Source organism: Panthera pardus, unplaced genomic scaffold (assembly GCF_024362965.1).
Source record: "Panthera pardus isolate Hobbes unplaced genomic scaffold, ASM2436296v1 HiC_scaffold_6, whole genome shotgun sequence".
Classification (NCBI taxonomy): Eukaryota; Metazoa; Chordata; class Mammalia; order Carnivora; family Felidae; genus Panthera; species Panthera pardus.
In genome coordinates this window covers 104,962,905-104,978,581 of record NW_026526991.1, presented here as the reverse complement: position 1 = coordinate 104,978,581, position 15,677 = coordinate 104,962,905, and the positions used below count along the sequence as shown (strand labels likewise).

At 36.9% G+C, this 15,677-nt stretch overlaps 2 protein-coding genes across 14 annotated transcripts in view; both read right to left on the bottom strand.

Annotated features, from left to right (window-relative positions):
* ERC1 (ELKS/RAB6-interacting/CAST family member 1) overlaps nt 1-15,677 on the bottom strand; it is a 516,510-nt gene that overhangs the window by 135,988 nt on the left and 364,845 nt on the right. The window lies entirely within an intron of this gene.
* LOC109276242 (SRA stem-loop-interacting RNA-binding protein, mitochondrial-like) lies at nt 10,388-13,708 on the bottom strand. Its single transcript, XM_053894991.1, is given in 2 exon segments — nt 10,388-10,618; nt 10,620-13,708. Coding segments are annotated over 2 exon segments (333 nt in total). The 5' UTR covers nt 10,778-13,708; the 3' UTR covers nt 10,388-10,443.

Genomic DNA, 15,677 nt, shown 5'->3' with positions numbered 1-15,677 from the left:
TGAGGAAAACAGCTATGAGAGGGAAATAGATTTACCTGCAAAACCCAAGAAGAGCTCAAGAATGATTAGGTCAATAGCTGTGGAAAGTAGTATAACTTTAAAAAATGTTTCAGACTTGCCTTACAAATAATGGTTCTCCATTATTTGGATCTCCAACATAAAATAAATTATTAAAAATGGAAGTCTGTGCTCTACTGCTGACCTACTACACCTGAATTTCAAAGGATGGGCATCTATAACTTTTAAGTAGCAGTCAAGGTAATTTTGAGACCCACTACTTTACAGAAAGATGAACTAATTTAAAAGACCAACAGTAAGGTATTATAGGTATCCCTGATTCCTCACATGCTTGCCAAGCCTCAATTTTTATTTAGTATTTGCATTTACTGTTCCTAATTCAATAAATACATAAAAACCTTCTAATTCTATAGTGAAAATAACCAGTTATTTTAAACTCTTAAATTCTGATGATACTGCAGACATTAATAATATTGACCATCACTGGACTCAGAAATATCATGCAGAGATGACTTCTGCAGTGTAATTCTACCCAACAGATTATTTGAAAAAAGGTTTAGGCAAACATCTCATAATGCATTCATAGGCAAATTTCCTCCTTTATGGCAAGGACCATCACAAGACAGACAGGTGAACTCAGAATCTTCTACTTTCTAAATCTCTGTCTTTAAAAATAGCTGGCAGTCAAGGGAGTTTTTGTTGGGGATTATTCAAATCCTATCAAAATCCCTAGTGAATTATGTTCTTAAACCCACTGATTTCTGTTGGAAGTGCTGGGGGTGGGGGGAACAGCTTAGCATGAGCCTCAAGAGATGAAGCTAAGTGGTGGGTTCACAGTAACATCTGGGGATGATATGTACAAAAAGATTTATATATATTTTTTTTATTTTGTCTTTACTGTTTCATAATAGTATGTCTGTTCTGCCTCAAGGTTAATGGTGTAATATGAACAGAAAATTTCAGAATATGAACCTCTCTTATAAAGATGTAGTCCCTTCAAAATAAGGCACACCTGTTATTGTCGTACTCACACTTTCAGGCTATACCATTTATTGTGTCTTCTTAAGGATGTCTCTATTTCCAAAGGAAAATAAACTCTTAACATTGTTTCTCAGAATTCAAACTCCAGCATACCTCCATTTATTTAGATGTCTGTTTTAAGAATTATTGAATGCTTTAAGCAATTAATCCCTGTACTTTGTCACTGTCCCACTGTTTAGTTAACCTTTTCCAGTCATAGATGGATAACATGTCCATACCAGCTGTCCACACTATGCTACCGTGGAAGCTTGCTTTTTTTTTTTTTTTTTTAAGCTTCCACTGCATTCCAAGTCTGTTTGCTATGACATTTGCTAGAAGAATGCCGATGGTATCATGGCACTCATTTCTCCACCTTGCAGAATGATCGAGAGCTAAGTGTGTCTTGATTTCACAAAATATCCAATATCCAACATTATACATGACATGTAACATTTGAATTGTTGGTGCACTGCCTGAAAAAAGTGGGTACTGTTCCCATGACTAAATATTCACAATATTCCTTAGGTTGTAGATGAAGTATATAAAATTTGCAGGCACATAGATTAGTAATGTGAGGTGTGCTGAGAAAGGACTAGAGACACTGGTGTTGCTGAGATCTTGAAGGTGATCAAAAGCATTTATTGGCCAAAATAGATGAAAACAAATTCAGTAATTTATTACCTTCCTCTGTTAATTATTCAACAATTGTATTATCCATCTGCTATTAATTTGTTGGCAAAAATTGTAAGACCAACTCCTCTCCTACACAGCTTTGGAATGAAACATTTGGTGGAGAAATTCTATAGGCATGGGCAAGGAGTTGTGCCTGCATTTGGCAGATGAATTATTATTGTTGCCAGCTTGGATGATCCCACCTTCTCTGCATCTCTTCTTAGGTTCTAGCTACTTGTAAAATGCCAAACATAATTTGAAAAGCATGGTTATTATACCTAATTTTTCATATATATATATATATATATATATATATATATATATGGCACATGATTACAGTAGGCATAAAACAATGGGAAATGCAGAATTTTCTGATAAGTGTTTTTTGACATTTTCTGCATAAAAATGGTATTATTTTTAATAGGAAAAATATTACTCAAAAGTAGTAAAGCAATAAACATCACTGCTTACTAAGTCACACATTTACTTCTCAAAGATATAGGAAAATGACCACTGAAAAAATATATTTTTTTAATATTTATTTTTGAGAGAGAGAGAGACAGAGTGTGAGCTGGGGAGGGGCAGAGAAACAGGGGAACACAGAATCTGAAGCAGGCTCCGTCTAGGCTCTGAGCTGTCAGCACAGAGCCTGACATGGGGCTCGAACTCACAAACCGTGAAATCAAGACTTGAGCTGAAGTTGGGACACACAACTGACTGAGCCACCCAGGCCCTGAAAATATTATTTCGAAACAAGTTTTGGGATTTTACTATATGTAAACTTAAATAAAAAATTTGGGTCGGGGGCTCCTGGCTGGCTCAGTCAGAGGAGTGTTAAGACTCTTGATCTCAGAGTTATAAGTTTGAGCCCCATACTCGGTGTAGAGATTACTTAAACGCAAACACACACACACACACACACACACACACACACACACAGAGTAAAGATTTTAAAACTAGAGAAAATGGTAACTATTACTGATTATATTTTGTTTATAGCCTCTGGGCCTCTTCCTCCTCAATTGAATATTTTATTTCTCTTAGAGTCCCTCTACTTTGTCTTATGTTATAGCAATATATGCATTTTCTCTATTTCTGAAAGCTGATTTATGGCATAAATGTTATCAAGTCTACCTTCAACTCAGCCAATCTGACTTGGCTATAGCACCTAACTGGTGCCTTCCTTATAGGGGTAATTCCATTTTCCATAGTGCATCCTCTCTATGACTGGTTAGCTCACCTGATCAAAGGAGTAATAAAGACAAGATACCTTCTCTTATTTCCAGTCTGTTCCACAGCCCCAAATTTCACTTCTAGCACACACAGTTGTTCTTTAAGTCAGTATTTCTCAAAAGTGTATTCCACGGAAGTACGGAAAGAGATGTTAACAAATGTCCCATGAAAAAAAGTTTTCCTGGGTGTTGTATGGAAACCAATTTGACAGTAAATTTCATATATTAAAAAATAAAAAAAAAAAAGGAAAAAAAAAAAAAGTTTTCCATGGTCAAATAAATAGAAGGAACACTGGGCGTAACAGTACCCTGGTGAAGAACTCACAAGAGCTTTTTATGGTGTAGGTTACACATCTTTAATGGGAGGCTACATTTTAAAGCAGGGGTAGCCAAACTACTGCCCACATGCCAAATCAGACTAACCATCTGTTGACATACAGCCTGTAAGCAAATAGCTTTTACATTTTTAAGTGGCTGAAACCACAAAAAGAAAATTATTTTTTTCTTTTCTTTCTTTTTTTTTTCTTTTTTTTATTTTATTTTTGAGACAGGGACAGACAGAGCATGAACAGGGGAGGGTCAGAGAGAGGGAGACACAGAATCTGAAACAGGCTCCAGGCTCTGAGCTGTCAGCACAGAGCCTGACGCGGGGCTTGAACTCACGGACCGTGAGATCATGACCTGAGCCGAAGTCGGCTGCTTAACCGACTGAGCCACCCAGGTGCCCCTGAAAATTATTTTTTTCTAAATGGTTAATTTTATGTTATGGGAACTTTACCTTATTTTTTAAATGTTTATTTATTTCTGAGAGAGTGAGAGCAAGTAGGGGAGGGGCAGAGAGAGAAGGAGACGGAAGATCCAGAGCAGGCTCTGTGCTGACAGCTGAGAGCCCGACATGGGGCTCGAACTCACAAGCCCTGAGATCATGACCTGAGCCCAAGTTGGATGCTTAACAGAGTGACCACCCAGGTGCCCCCCCCCCAAATACTTTTATGACATAATGTAATTTGTAGTATATTTTATGAATATGATTTGAAATGCAATTTTCAGTGTCCATAAACAAATTACAAATGGGAAAAAGCATATCCATTTGTTTATGTATTTTCTATGACTGCTTTAGCAAGGCAACAGAAAATCAGAGTGGTTGTGACGGACACCAAATTGTCCCCAAAGTTCAACATATTTACTATCTGGTGCCAACTCTTTTATAAGCCATTTTCCAAACCTAGGTGACCATGGAACCCTACTTCCTCAGTTTTCTGGGGAATACCAATAAACAACTGTAGGAATACCAGTATTCCAAGAAAACAGTTTGGAATATGATGACTTAACAACAAGCCAATGATCTCAAAAGAATGAATAAAAGAGTATAAATGCACTGGGAAAAAATTCACCATGATCAATACAGCCAACTTGATTACCACAGAGTTGGCTACTCTGTTAAGCATTTTAAATAGATTAAGTAATTTAATCCTTACAATAACCCTATGAATTTGAGAAAAGAGATATCTAGTAGGCAGTTGAACTGATGGGCCTGGGGCCAGGCCCTGAATTAAAGATGGATGTGGAAATGGTCAGTAAAGAAGGTAGCTGAAATAATGAAACCACCAAGATCAGAAGAGAGGCATATGGCACTGGTAGAATAACAGTCTATAAAAGAACTAAGGTGGGGGGGTGGGTGGGGGGGGAGACAGTCTTAGAGGAATAAGAAAACAAGAAGACAGTGGTATCTTGAAAGCCAAAGAAAGTATGTTTCAAGCAATAAGAAGTCATCAAATACTTTAAAGTGTTTATAAACAAGTCAAAATAAGGAATGCAAAATTTCCATTTGATTTAGTTTTTAGAATATTTCTAGTTACTGTGGAAAGCAGTTTCATGGCTAGAAGTAGAAGCCATATTGAAAAAGGTTGAGGAGTAGACACACACACACACACACACACACACACACACACACACACACACACAGTGAGATACTACTCTGCCATGAAAAAAAAAGAAATCTTGCCATTTACAACAGCATGGATGTACTTTGAAGATGTTATGCTAAGTGAAATAAGTGAGACAAAGAAAGACAAATACCATAAGATTTCATCCATATGTGGAATCTAAAAAAATCAAAACAAATGAACAAACATAACAAAATACAGAAAAACTCATTATCTATATCTATATTGATATATAGATAGATATAGGTAACAGATTAGTGGCTACCAGAGGAGGAGGGTGAAAGTGGGCAAAATGAGTAAAGGGATCAATTATATGTATGTATGTTTGTATGTATGTATGTATGTATGTGTATGTGTGTATACACACATACACAATATTTTCTTTATCCATTAACCCATCAAGGAACATTTAGGCTGTTACCATTTCTTAGTTATTATAAATAATGCTACAATAAACATACCTCTTTTTAATATACCTTTTCAAATCAGCATTTATGAGTTCTTTGAATAAATACCCAGAGGAGGAAGAGCTGGTTCATATGGTAGTTCTATTCTTAATTTTTTTTTATTAATCTCTACACTGTTTTCCCTAGTGGTTATACCAATTTTACATTCCCACCAAGAGTGTATCAGATATCCTTTTTCTCCACATCCTCTTCAACATTCGTTATTTCTAGTCTTTTTGATAACAGTTGTAATAGCCATTTTAACTGGTATGAGGTAATACTGCATTATAACTTGAATTTACACTCTCCTAATCATTAGTGACATGGAACAACCTTTCATGTGCCTGTTGGCCATCTCTATGTCTCCTTGGAAAAATGTCTTTTCAGAATGTCTATCCATTTTTAATTATTTTTTTGGTTGTTGTGTTGTATGAGTTCTTCATATAATATGGATATTAATCCCTTGTTGGATATATGATTTACAAAAACTTTTCCCATTTACTATGTATCCCTTTTGTTTTGATGATGGTTCTTTCACTGTGCAGCTTTTTAGTTTGATATAATCCCATTTATTTATTTTTGGTTGTTTCCTTTGCCCCTGGAGTCAGATCCACAAAAATACCACTAAGACCAATATCAACATTTATCAACTATGTTTTATTCCAGGTATTTTATGTTTTCAAGTCTAACATTCAAGTCTTTAATCCATTTTGAGTTAATTTTTGTGTATGGTGTAAGATCGTGGCCTTGTTTCACTATTTTGCATGTGGCTGTCCAGTTTTCCTAATATCATTTACTGAAAAGATTGTCCTTTCTCCATTGCATGTTCTTGGTGCCTTTGTTGTAAATTAGTTGTCCATATATGTCTGAGTTTAGTTCTGGGACCTCAATTCTTTCTGCTGATCTGTATATCTGTTTTATGCCCTATATCACACTATTTTATAGCTTTGTAGTATAGTTTGAAACTAGGGAGTGTGATTTTTTCAGATTTGTTATTCTTTCTCAAGATTTCTTTGGTTACTGAGGATCTTTTGCGTTTCCATACCAGTTTTAGAATTATTTCTTCTAAAAAAAAAAAAAAAAAAAGAGGTTAGAGTGGAAGAGAGCCAAAGCATAAGAGACTCTTAAAAATTGAGAACAAACTGAGGGTTGATGGGGGTGGGAGGGAGAGGAGGGTGGGTGATGGGTATTGAGGAGGGCACCTTTTGGGATGAGCACTGGGTGTTGTATGGAAACCAATTTGACAATAAACTTCATATATTGAAAAAAAAAAGAATTATTTATTCTAGTTCTGTGAAAAATGCCATTGGAATTTAGATAGGTATTGCCCTGAATCCATAGATTCCTTTGGGTAGTATGGACATTTTAATAATATTAATTCGTGCAATCCATGAGCATGGAATATCTTTCCGTTATTTGTGTCTTCTTCAATTTCATCATACAGGTCTTTCACCTCCTTGGTTAAATTTTTTCTTGGTTATTTTATTCTTTTTGATGTAACTGTAAATGGGAATGATTTCTTCTCTTTCTGATAATTCATTATTAGTGTATAGAAATGCCACTGATTTCTGTAAGTTGGTTTTGTATACTGCTATTTTGCTGGATTCATTTATTAGTTTTAACATTTTTTGGGTGGAGTCTTTTGGGTTTTTAATGTATAGTATGGTGTTATTTGTAAATAGTTTTATTTCTTCCTTTCAGATTTGGATGTCTTTTATTTTTTTTATTTGCCTAATTTTTATGGCTAGGACTTCCAATACTATGTTAAATAAAAGTGGTAAGAGTGGGCATCCTTGTCTTGTTCCAGATCTTAGAGAAAAAGCTTTCAGTTTCTTCATCAGAGTATCATGTTATTTGTAGGTCTGTCAGATATGGCCTTTATTATGTTGATGTATGTTTATTCTATATATAGTTTGTTGAGTTTTTGCCATAAAAGGATGTTGAATTCTGTCAAATGCTTTTCCTACATCTATTGAGAGGATGACATAGCATTTTTTCATTTTGTTACTGTGGTGTATCAAGTTGCTTGACTTGTAGATATTGAACCATCCTTACATCCTTAGAATAAATCCTATCGGATTATGGTATTTGGTCCTCTTAACGTATTACTGAATTCAGTTTGCTAATATTTTCTTGAGAATTTTTCCATCAGTGTTCATCAATGATACTGGCCTGTAATTGTGTGTGTGTGTGTGTGTGTGTGTGTGTGTGTGTGTGTGTGTGTGTGTGGTATCTTTGTCTGATTTTGGTATCATGGTAATGCTGCCTTCATAAAATGAGTTGGGAAATGTTCTTTCCTCTTCTTTTTTCTGCAACAGTTTGAGAAGAGTAAGTATTAAATCTTTCAATGCCTGGTAGAATTCACCAGTAAAGCCATCTGGTCCTGGACTCTTGTTTGTTGGTTTTTTTGATTACTGATTCAATCTCTTTATTAGTATAAAGATTTTCTATTTCTTCATGATTCAGGCTTGGAAGATTGTATGCTTATAGGAATTTATCAATTTCTTTAAGGTTATCCAGATTTTTGGCATAAAATTGTTCATAGTAGTCTCTTATGATTCTTTGCATTTCTGTGGTGTCGGTTTAACTTTTCCTCTTTCACTTCTGATTGTATTAAAGCTTGTTCTATTTTTTTATTGATTAGCCTAGCCAAAGGTGTGTCAATTTTGTTTATCTTTTCAAAGAACCACCTTATTGTTTTATTGATCTTTTTCTTTTGTTTTTGTGTGTTTCTTTGAGTCTCTATTTCATGTATTTCTGCTCTGATCCTTATAATTTCCTTCCTTTGACTGATTTTGGACTTCATTTGTTTTTCTTTTTCTAGGTGTAAAGTTAGATTGTTTGAGATTTTTCCTGTTTCTTGTTAGATCTTTATTGCTATGATCTTCTAAGAACCACTTTTGCTGCATTTCAAAGATTTTTATATGTTGCATCTCTGTTTTCATTTGTCTCTAGGTAAGTTTGATTTCTTTGATGACCCACTGGTTGTTCAGTTGAATGCTGCTTGATGTCCACATTTCTCTGGTTTTTCCACTTTTCTTATGATTCATTTCAGATTCATACCACTGTGTTCAGAGAAGATGCCTAATATAATCTTCTTGAATTTATTTAAAATTGTTTTGCAGCCTAACATGATCTATCTGGAGACTGTTTCATGTGCACTTGAGAAGAATGTGCATTCTGTTGCTTTTGGATAGAATGTTCTGTATAAATCTATTAAATCCATTTGGTCTAATGTGTCATTTAAGGCCAATGATTCTTTAAATGATCTACCCAGTGATGTAAAGGAGAAGTAAAGTCCTTTATTGTTGTATTGCTGTCAATTTCTCCTCTTAGGTCCCTTGATATTTGTTTTATATACCATAGTACTCCTATGTTGGGTGCATATATATTTATAAATGTTATGCCTTCTTGTTGGATTAATCCCTTTATCATTATGTAATATCCTTATTTGTTTATTATGACAGTCTTTTTTTTTATTTAAAAAAAATTTTTTTAATGTTTATTTTTGACAGAGAGAGAGAGAGAGACAGAGCATGAACGGGGGAGGGGCAGAGAGAGAGGGAGACACAGAATCCAAAGCAGACTCCAGGCTCTGAGCTGTTAGCACAGAGCCCGAAGCAGGGCTCGAACTCACAGACTGCAAGATCATGACCTGAGCTGATGTCGGACACTCAACCGACTGAGACACTCAGGTGCCCCATGACAGTCTTGTTTTAAAACCTGTTTTGTATGCTGTGAGTATAGCTACACCAGTTTTATGTTTCCATTTGTATAGTTTCTACATCCCTTCACCTTCAGTCTCTATGTGTCCTTACTTATGAAGTGAGTCTCTAATAGGCAGCATAGAGATGGGTCTTGTTTTTATTTACCCATTCATCACTCAATTTCTTTTTTTCTTTAATGTTTATTTTTGAGAGGAGCTGAGGAAGGTGGGGGGTTGAGGATCCAAAGTGGGCTCTGTGCTGACAGCAGAGAGCCCAATGCAGGGCTCAAACTCATGAACCATGAGGTCATGACCCGGGCTAAAGTCAGATGCTTAATTGACTGAACCATACAGATGCCCCTCACCACTCAATTTCTTGACTGGAGTTTAGTCTCTTTATATTTAAAGCAATTAATGGGGTGCCTGAGTGGCTCAGTCAGTTAAGCGTCTGACTTTGGCTCAGGTCATGATCTCACAGTTCATAGGTTTGAGCACCACATCAGGCTCTGTGCTGTTAGCACAGAGCTTGTTTTGGATTCTCTGTCTCTCTATGTCTCTCTGTCTGCTCCTTCCCCACTATGTCTCTGTGTCTCTTGAAAATAAACATTTATATAAATATAAATACACACACACACACACACACACACATATGGTAATGATGCAATTATTGATAGGTATGTACTTACTGCCATTTTGGGAATTGCTTTCTGTCCTTTCTCATGTGCTTTTCGGTATTTAAGTCTTTGTTTTGTGGTTACTGACAAGTTCACATATAGCTTCCTATGTACAGAATGATCTATTTTTTTTTAATGTTTATTTTTGAGAGAGAGAGAGACTGAGTATGAGAGCGGAGGAGGGGCAAAGAGAGAGGGAGACACACAATCCAAAGCAGGCTCCAGGCTCTGAGCTGTTAGCATTGAGCCTGACGCAGGGCTTGAACCCATGAACTAGAGATCATAACCTGAGCTGAGGTGGATGCTCAAGCGACTGAGCCAACCAGGTGCCCCTAGAACAATATATTTTGAGTTGACAGCAAGTTAAATTTGAACACACTCCATAATTTTACATTCCTGCCCTCTTGCCCATGCAATCTTTTTTTGATGACACATTTTACATCTTTTCATTTCTGAGCATCCCTAATGCCTAAACTTAACTAATTATTGTAGTTTTAATTTTCCTATTTTTGTCTTTTAACCTTCATATTTAAGTGATTGAGCCATCATTTTTACTACATATTTACCTTTTCCAGTGAGATTTTTAGTTTCTTATGTTTTCTTGTAATTAATTAGTGTCCCCGCTCCATCCCCCCCCCCCCACCCAGTTTAGAGAGGCCCCTTTATCATTTCTTGTAAGGTCAGTTGAGTAGTGATGAACTCCTTTAACTTTTGCTTGTAGTAATAGTCTCAAAAATCCTTCTCTTCATCAGATCTTTGATTCCCCTGCAAAGCTTTTGGTCTCTGAGCTTGAATATGGAGCTTTACTCCACCAATAATATGATATTCTTGTTGTAGTGCATTCTGAAGTTCTTCTCCTGAAGAAAACTGAATCCAACCCATGCCTCTGTAAAATCCAGTCTCTGTCAAAAGATACAGTGCACTTTCATATATGGCCAAACTGGGCAAAGTGTTCTCTCCGCTCACTCGAGGCTGCGGTCCAGGGAATTTTTCCGACAGAAGCCACAGGAGGGCTAGTACTCATGCACAGTGCCACAGAGTCCCTCACTAATGAAGTTGCCATCTTTAGATCTGTCTGGAAAACTCTTAATCTCTCCCTCAAGTCTGAATGATAATTTTGCTAGGTTGAGAACTGTTTGTTGGATGCCATTCTCTTCTGGTTTCAAAGTCTCTGCCGAAAAATCTGATGGCCTTATGGAGTTTCCCTTGTATATATTAAGTTGTTTTTATCTTGCTGCTTATAAGATTCTAACTTTGGGGCGCCTGGGTGGCTCAGTTGGCTGAGCGTCTGACTTCGGCTCAGGTCATGATCTCGCAGTTCGTGAGTTCAAGCCCCGTGTTGGGCTCTGTGTTGACAGCTCAGAGCCTGGAGCCTGCTTCAGATTCCGTGTCTCCTCCTCTCTCTGTCTCTCCCTCCCATGCTCATGCTCTCTGTCTCTCAATAATAAATAAATGTTAAAAAAAATTTTTTTTAATTTATTAAGATTCTAACTTTTACCATTTTAATTGCAATATGTTTGGAGCCTGCTTTGGATTCTGTGTCTCCTCCTCTCTCTGTCTCTCAATAATAAATAAACGTTAAAAAATTTTTATTAAAACTTATTAAGATTCTAACTTTTACCATTTTAATTGTAATGTGTTTGGTGTGGATTGCTTTGTGTTCATCTTTTTTTGGAACTCTCTGGGTTTCCTGGACCTGTATGTCTGTTTCCTTTCCCAGATTAGGGAAGTTTCCAGCCTTTATTTCTTCAAATAGTTTTCTAGCCCTTTCTCTCTTCTTCTGGGAGCCTTATGTTATTCTACTTGAAACTGTCTCCAAAGTGAATTTATCTTCATTTCTAAAAATTCTTTTTTGTTTTGCTGCTTTATCTGGGTATGTTCTACTGCTTTGTCTTCCAATTTGCTGATCTTGATCTTCAGTTTCACCCGCTGTGCTGTTAAACTCCTTCTAGTGTACTTTACAGTTCAGTCATTATATTCTTCAGCTCTGTAACTTGTTTGAAGCTTATGTTTTCTCTTTGTTGAGGATCTCACTGTGTTCATTCATTCTTCTGCTGAGTTTGGTGAGCATCTTTATGACCATTACTTTGAACACTTTACCAGGTGGATGATTTATCTCCATTACATTAATGTCTTTCTCCAATGTTTTGTCTTGTTCTTTCATTTGAGACATTATCCTCCGTCTCATTTTGCCCAACTTTGTTTCTATGTATTAGGCAAAAGATATATCTCTCCCAATCTTAAAGGAGCCACCTTTTTAAGGAGATGGTACATGGATCCCAGAAATGTAATCCCCTCTGACGACCAAAGCTAGGCACTCAAGGGATGTCTCCTGTGTGGGATGTGCACTCCCATCTACTAAATGTGGCCGTATCTGTTGTGTAGTGGTTGGCAAGGTTATTGGCCAGCACAGCTCCAATATATGACTGGCATTGGAAAGTAGTTGTGGGCTAGGCTGTGACACATCCTTGCACGAGGATGTGGGGCAGAGTTCTCAGCAGGGCACACTCACTGACTCCAGCAGGGTAGAGGGACAGATCCAAAATGGCATCTACTGGCTGTGACAATGGAAAGGCAGGATGAAATTACAATTGGATCTGCCAATGATTCCATCCATGAAAAAAGTCCCAAAAGCTTCCTACCACTCCAGTAGGCATTTTAAGATTAGTAAGTGAGTCTCCTCCACAACCGGTCTACATGCTTTTCAAATTGGTATTTTTGAATTAGGTTTCAGGGAGAATGAGTCTGTGAGTGAGCCCTTTGGGGGAGGGGAGGTCTCTGTTCCCTATAAATCTACGGTTTTCATAGTCCTTGTTTTTCAAAACCTGGCATTTAGGAGTCTTATCTCTCTTGTGCAGGATTTAAGAGCTGGCATGCCTGATATGGAGCATCATGAGAGAATAGTTCAGTATTTTTGAGATCCCTCATGACTGTGAACTGCTCCAAATAGGATGGGTCTTTTTTGGCAAGACAGTGTCTCTGCCTCTCCTACGCATCTTGATGCTGTCCTTTTGTGTGGGGGCTCTGCTCATCCAGTTTTCTGGCCTTTTCCAGAGGAAATTATTCCATATGTAGCTGTCCATGGAGTGAATTTATGAACTTCCTATGCCACCATCTTGAACTCAACTCCCTTTCCCTGATATCTTATTTAAAGCAATCTGTAAGCTGTACATGTATAAAGCCTATTCTTACGATCTCAATTAAACAATAGTTAATTGATGTTGGAACTCCTCCTTTGGTTATTTTGGAGAACACAGTAAGCCTTAAGAAATTACTATAAACAGTACAAAAAACAAATGTGCCTCTTCTATGGCTCTTTCATGTTTAGACTATACTATTAAATTTTGTGGAGATTAAAATATAACATTATTGGGGAATGTTCTTGCTTGAGTCAGAGGAGGCAAAACGAAATAACTTCTAGTGAATTGTATCACAGTTGACAAAGGGGCTTATTATTATCTATTGATTGGATTGGAGTTGTTATCTGCTCTATGGTAGTTTCTTTTTTTTATTATTTTTTTAATGTTTATTTATTTTTGAAAGAGAGAGGGAGAGAGGCAGAGTATGAGCTGAGTAGGAGCAGAGAGAGAAGGAGACACAGAATCTGAAGCAGGCTCCAAGTTCCAAGCTGTCAGCACAGGGCCTGATGCAGGGCTTGAACTCATGAACTAAACTGCGAGATCATTTAACCAACTAAGCCACCCACGTACGCCTATTGTAGTTTCTGTTACATTCTCTGCAGAGGAGGAATTCTGTTTTTTCGTTTGTTTGCTTGTTTGTTTTTTAAGTGGGCTTCACACCCAACATGGAACCCAATGTGAGGCTTGAACTCATGACCCTGAGTCAAGACCTCAGGTAAGATCATGAGTTGGATGCTTAACCAATTGAGCCACCCAGGCACCCCCAGCGCAGGAATTCTTAGTACATTTTATCTCTGCTACTCTTCTAGCAAGATAAGAAAATTAAAAGCTTTTTGTGAAGTTGTAAAAACAACTACAACAACATTATAACATTATATATTAATTTATAGTTGATTATTTGATTTGTCCAAGTACACATCTGTGTAAGAAGACTTAACTGCTTCTCATACCATCTGTGTAAGAAGACTTAATTGCTTCTCATACCCTAGAATTTTATCACGATGAAAACTAAGAGACTGGATTGAGTACACGTGTTGAATTGGCATTTAATATTACATGTGAAAAAGAAGGTATTTCAAAACAGTTCTATTATAAACACACATTGTCTTACACAGGAGATGATGAATATAAGAAGTTTTATTTGGATGTACTTTGAAAAAACAGAAAGAGAGAAAGCAACAAAAGCAAGTGTAATAGTCTCAAAAAATATTCCAGATAATCTCTAATTATGTGTTTCTAGCTTTTGCAAATTTCTGTGAATTCTGGTTGCATGTGCCAGTACACTTGAGGATACCTGCTTTAACAACCTAAGACTGAAGCGGGGGGTTGGGGGGGGGGGTGGTGCCTGGGTGGCTCAGTTGGTCAAGCATCTGACTTTGGCTCAGGTCATGATCTCACAGCTTTGGAGTTCAAGCTCCACATTGAGATCTGTGCTGACAGCTCAGAGCCTGGAGCCTGATTCGGATTCTGTGTCTCCCTCTCTCTCTCTCTGCCCCTCCCCACAAAAATAAATGAACATTAAAAAAAAATTGGAATGCAAACTGGTGCAGCCACTCTGGAAACAGTATGGAAGTTCCTCAAAAAATTAAAAATAGAACTACCCTATGACCCAGCAATTGCACTACTAGGGATTTATCCAAGGGATACAGGTATGCTGTTTCGAAGGGGCACATTCATCCCAATGTTTATAGCAGCACTATCAACAATAGCCAAAGTATAGAAAAAGCCCAAATGTCCATCGATGGATGAATGGATAAAGAAGATATGGTATATAGATATACAATGGAGTATTACTCGGCAATCAAAAAGAATGAAACCTTGCCATTTGCAACTACATGGATGGAAGTAGAGAGTATTATGTGAAGCAAAATTAGTCAGAGAATGGCAAATATCATATGACTTTACTCATATGAGGACTTTAAGATACAAAACAGATGAACATAAGGGAAGGGAAACAAAAATAATATAAAAACAGGGAAGAGAACAAAAACATAAGAGACTCTTAAAGATGGAGAACAAACAGAGCATTACTGGAGGGGTTTTGGGAGGGGGGGTGGGCTAAATGGGTAAAGAGCATTAAGGAATCTACTCCTGAAATCATTGTTGCATTATATGCTAACTAATTTGGATGTAAATTAAAAAAATAAATTAAATAAAGTTAAATTTAAAAAGAACCTAAGACTGAAGGAATAGGAGAAGGAGAAATTATGAGAATCTAGTGACAGATCTCAATTGGACGTTTTTTGGATTAACAATATAAATTCTAAATATCTTCTAGCTATAAAAATTCACCATTCTATGTAAAAGTAAGTACACAAATTTACAAGCTACATGACAATCAAACCATTCACAATTTGGCTACAATCCAAACGTTCCAGCATGATGCTTTAGTCATTTGAAAATTGTCATGTTTCCCAAATACATACTTTCCTTTCTTAGTGCCTTTTTCATCCTTTTCACTTAAAATTCAGTCTTCTAATTCCTCTTGCCCTTGGTGGTTCAGCTCAGTTCAGTACACATTCATTAAATGTCTTATATGTGACAAAGGTCACATTAAGCACTGAGCCAAGATAAGGCCTCCATCTTAAAATGTTACCCCGAGAAATCTAGGTAACTAGAACACGGGTACATGTAAAGTCTGTTGGTAGACTGAGCCTGGAGTGCCCTAAGAACTCTGTGAAACAATAAGGTAGGTTGAAGCTTTAGGCCTTTTGAAACTCCGGGGAGAACAGGGAATTTCAATATGTTGTACTGGGTTGAAACTGGTGGCCTAATGGATTTTGAGGCCTTTTGAGGCAGTGCACACTAAGTAGTAATTTATTT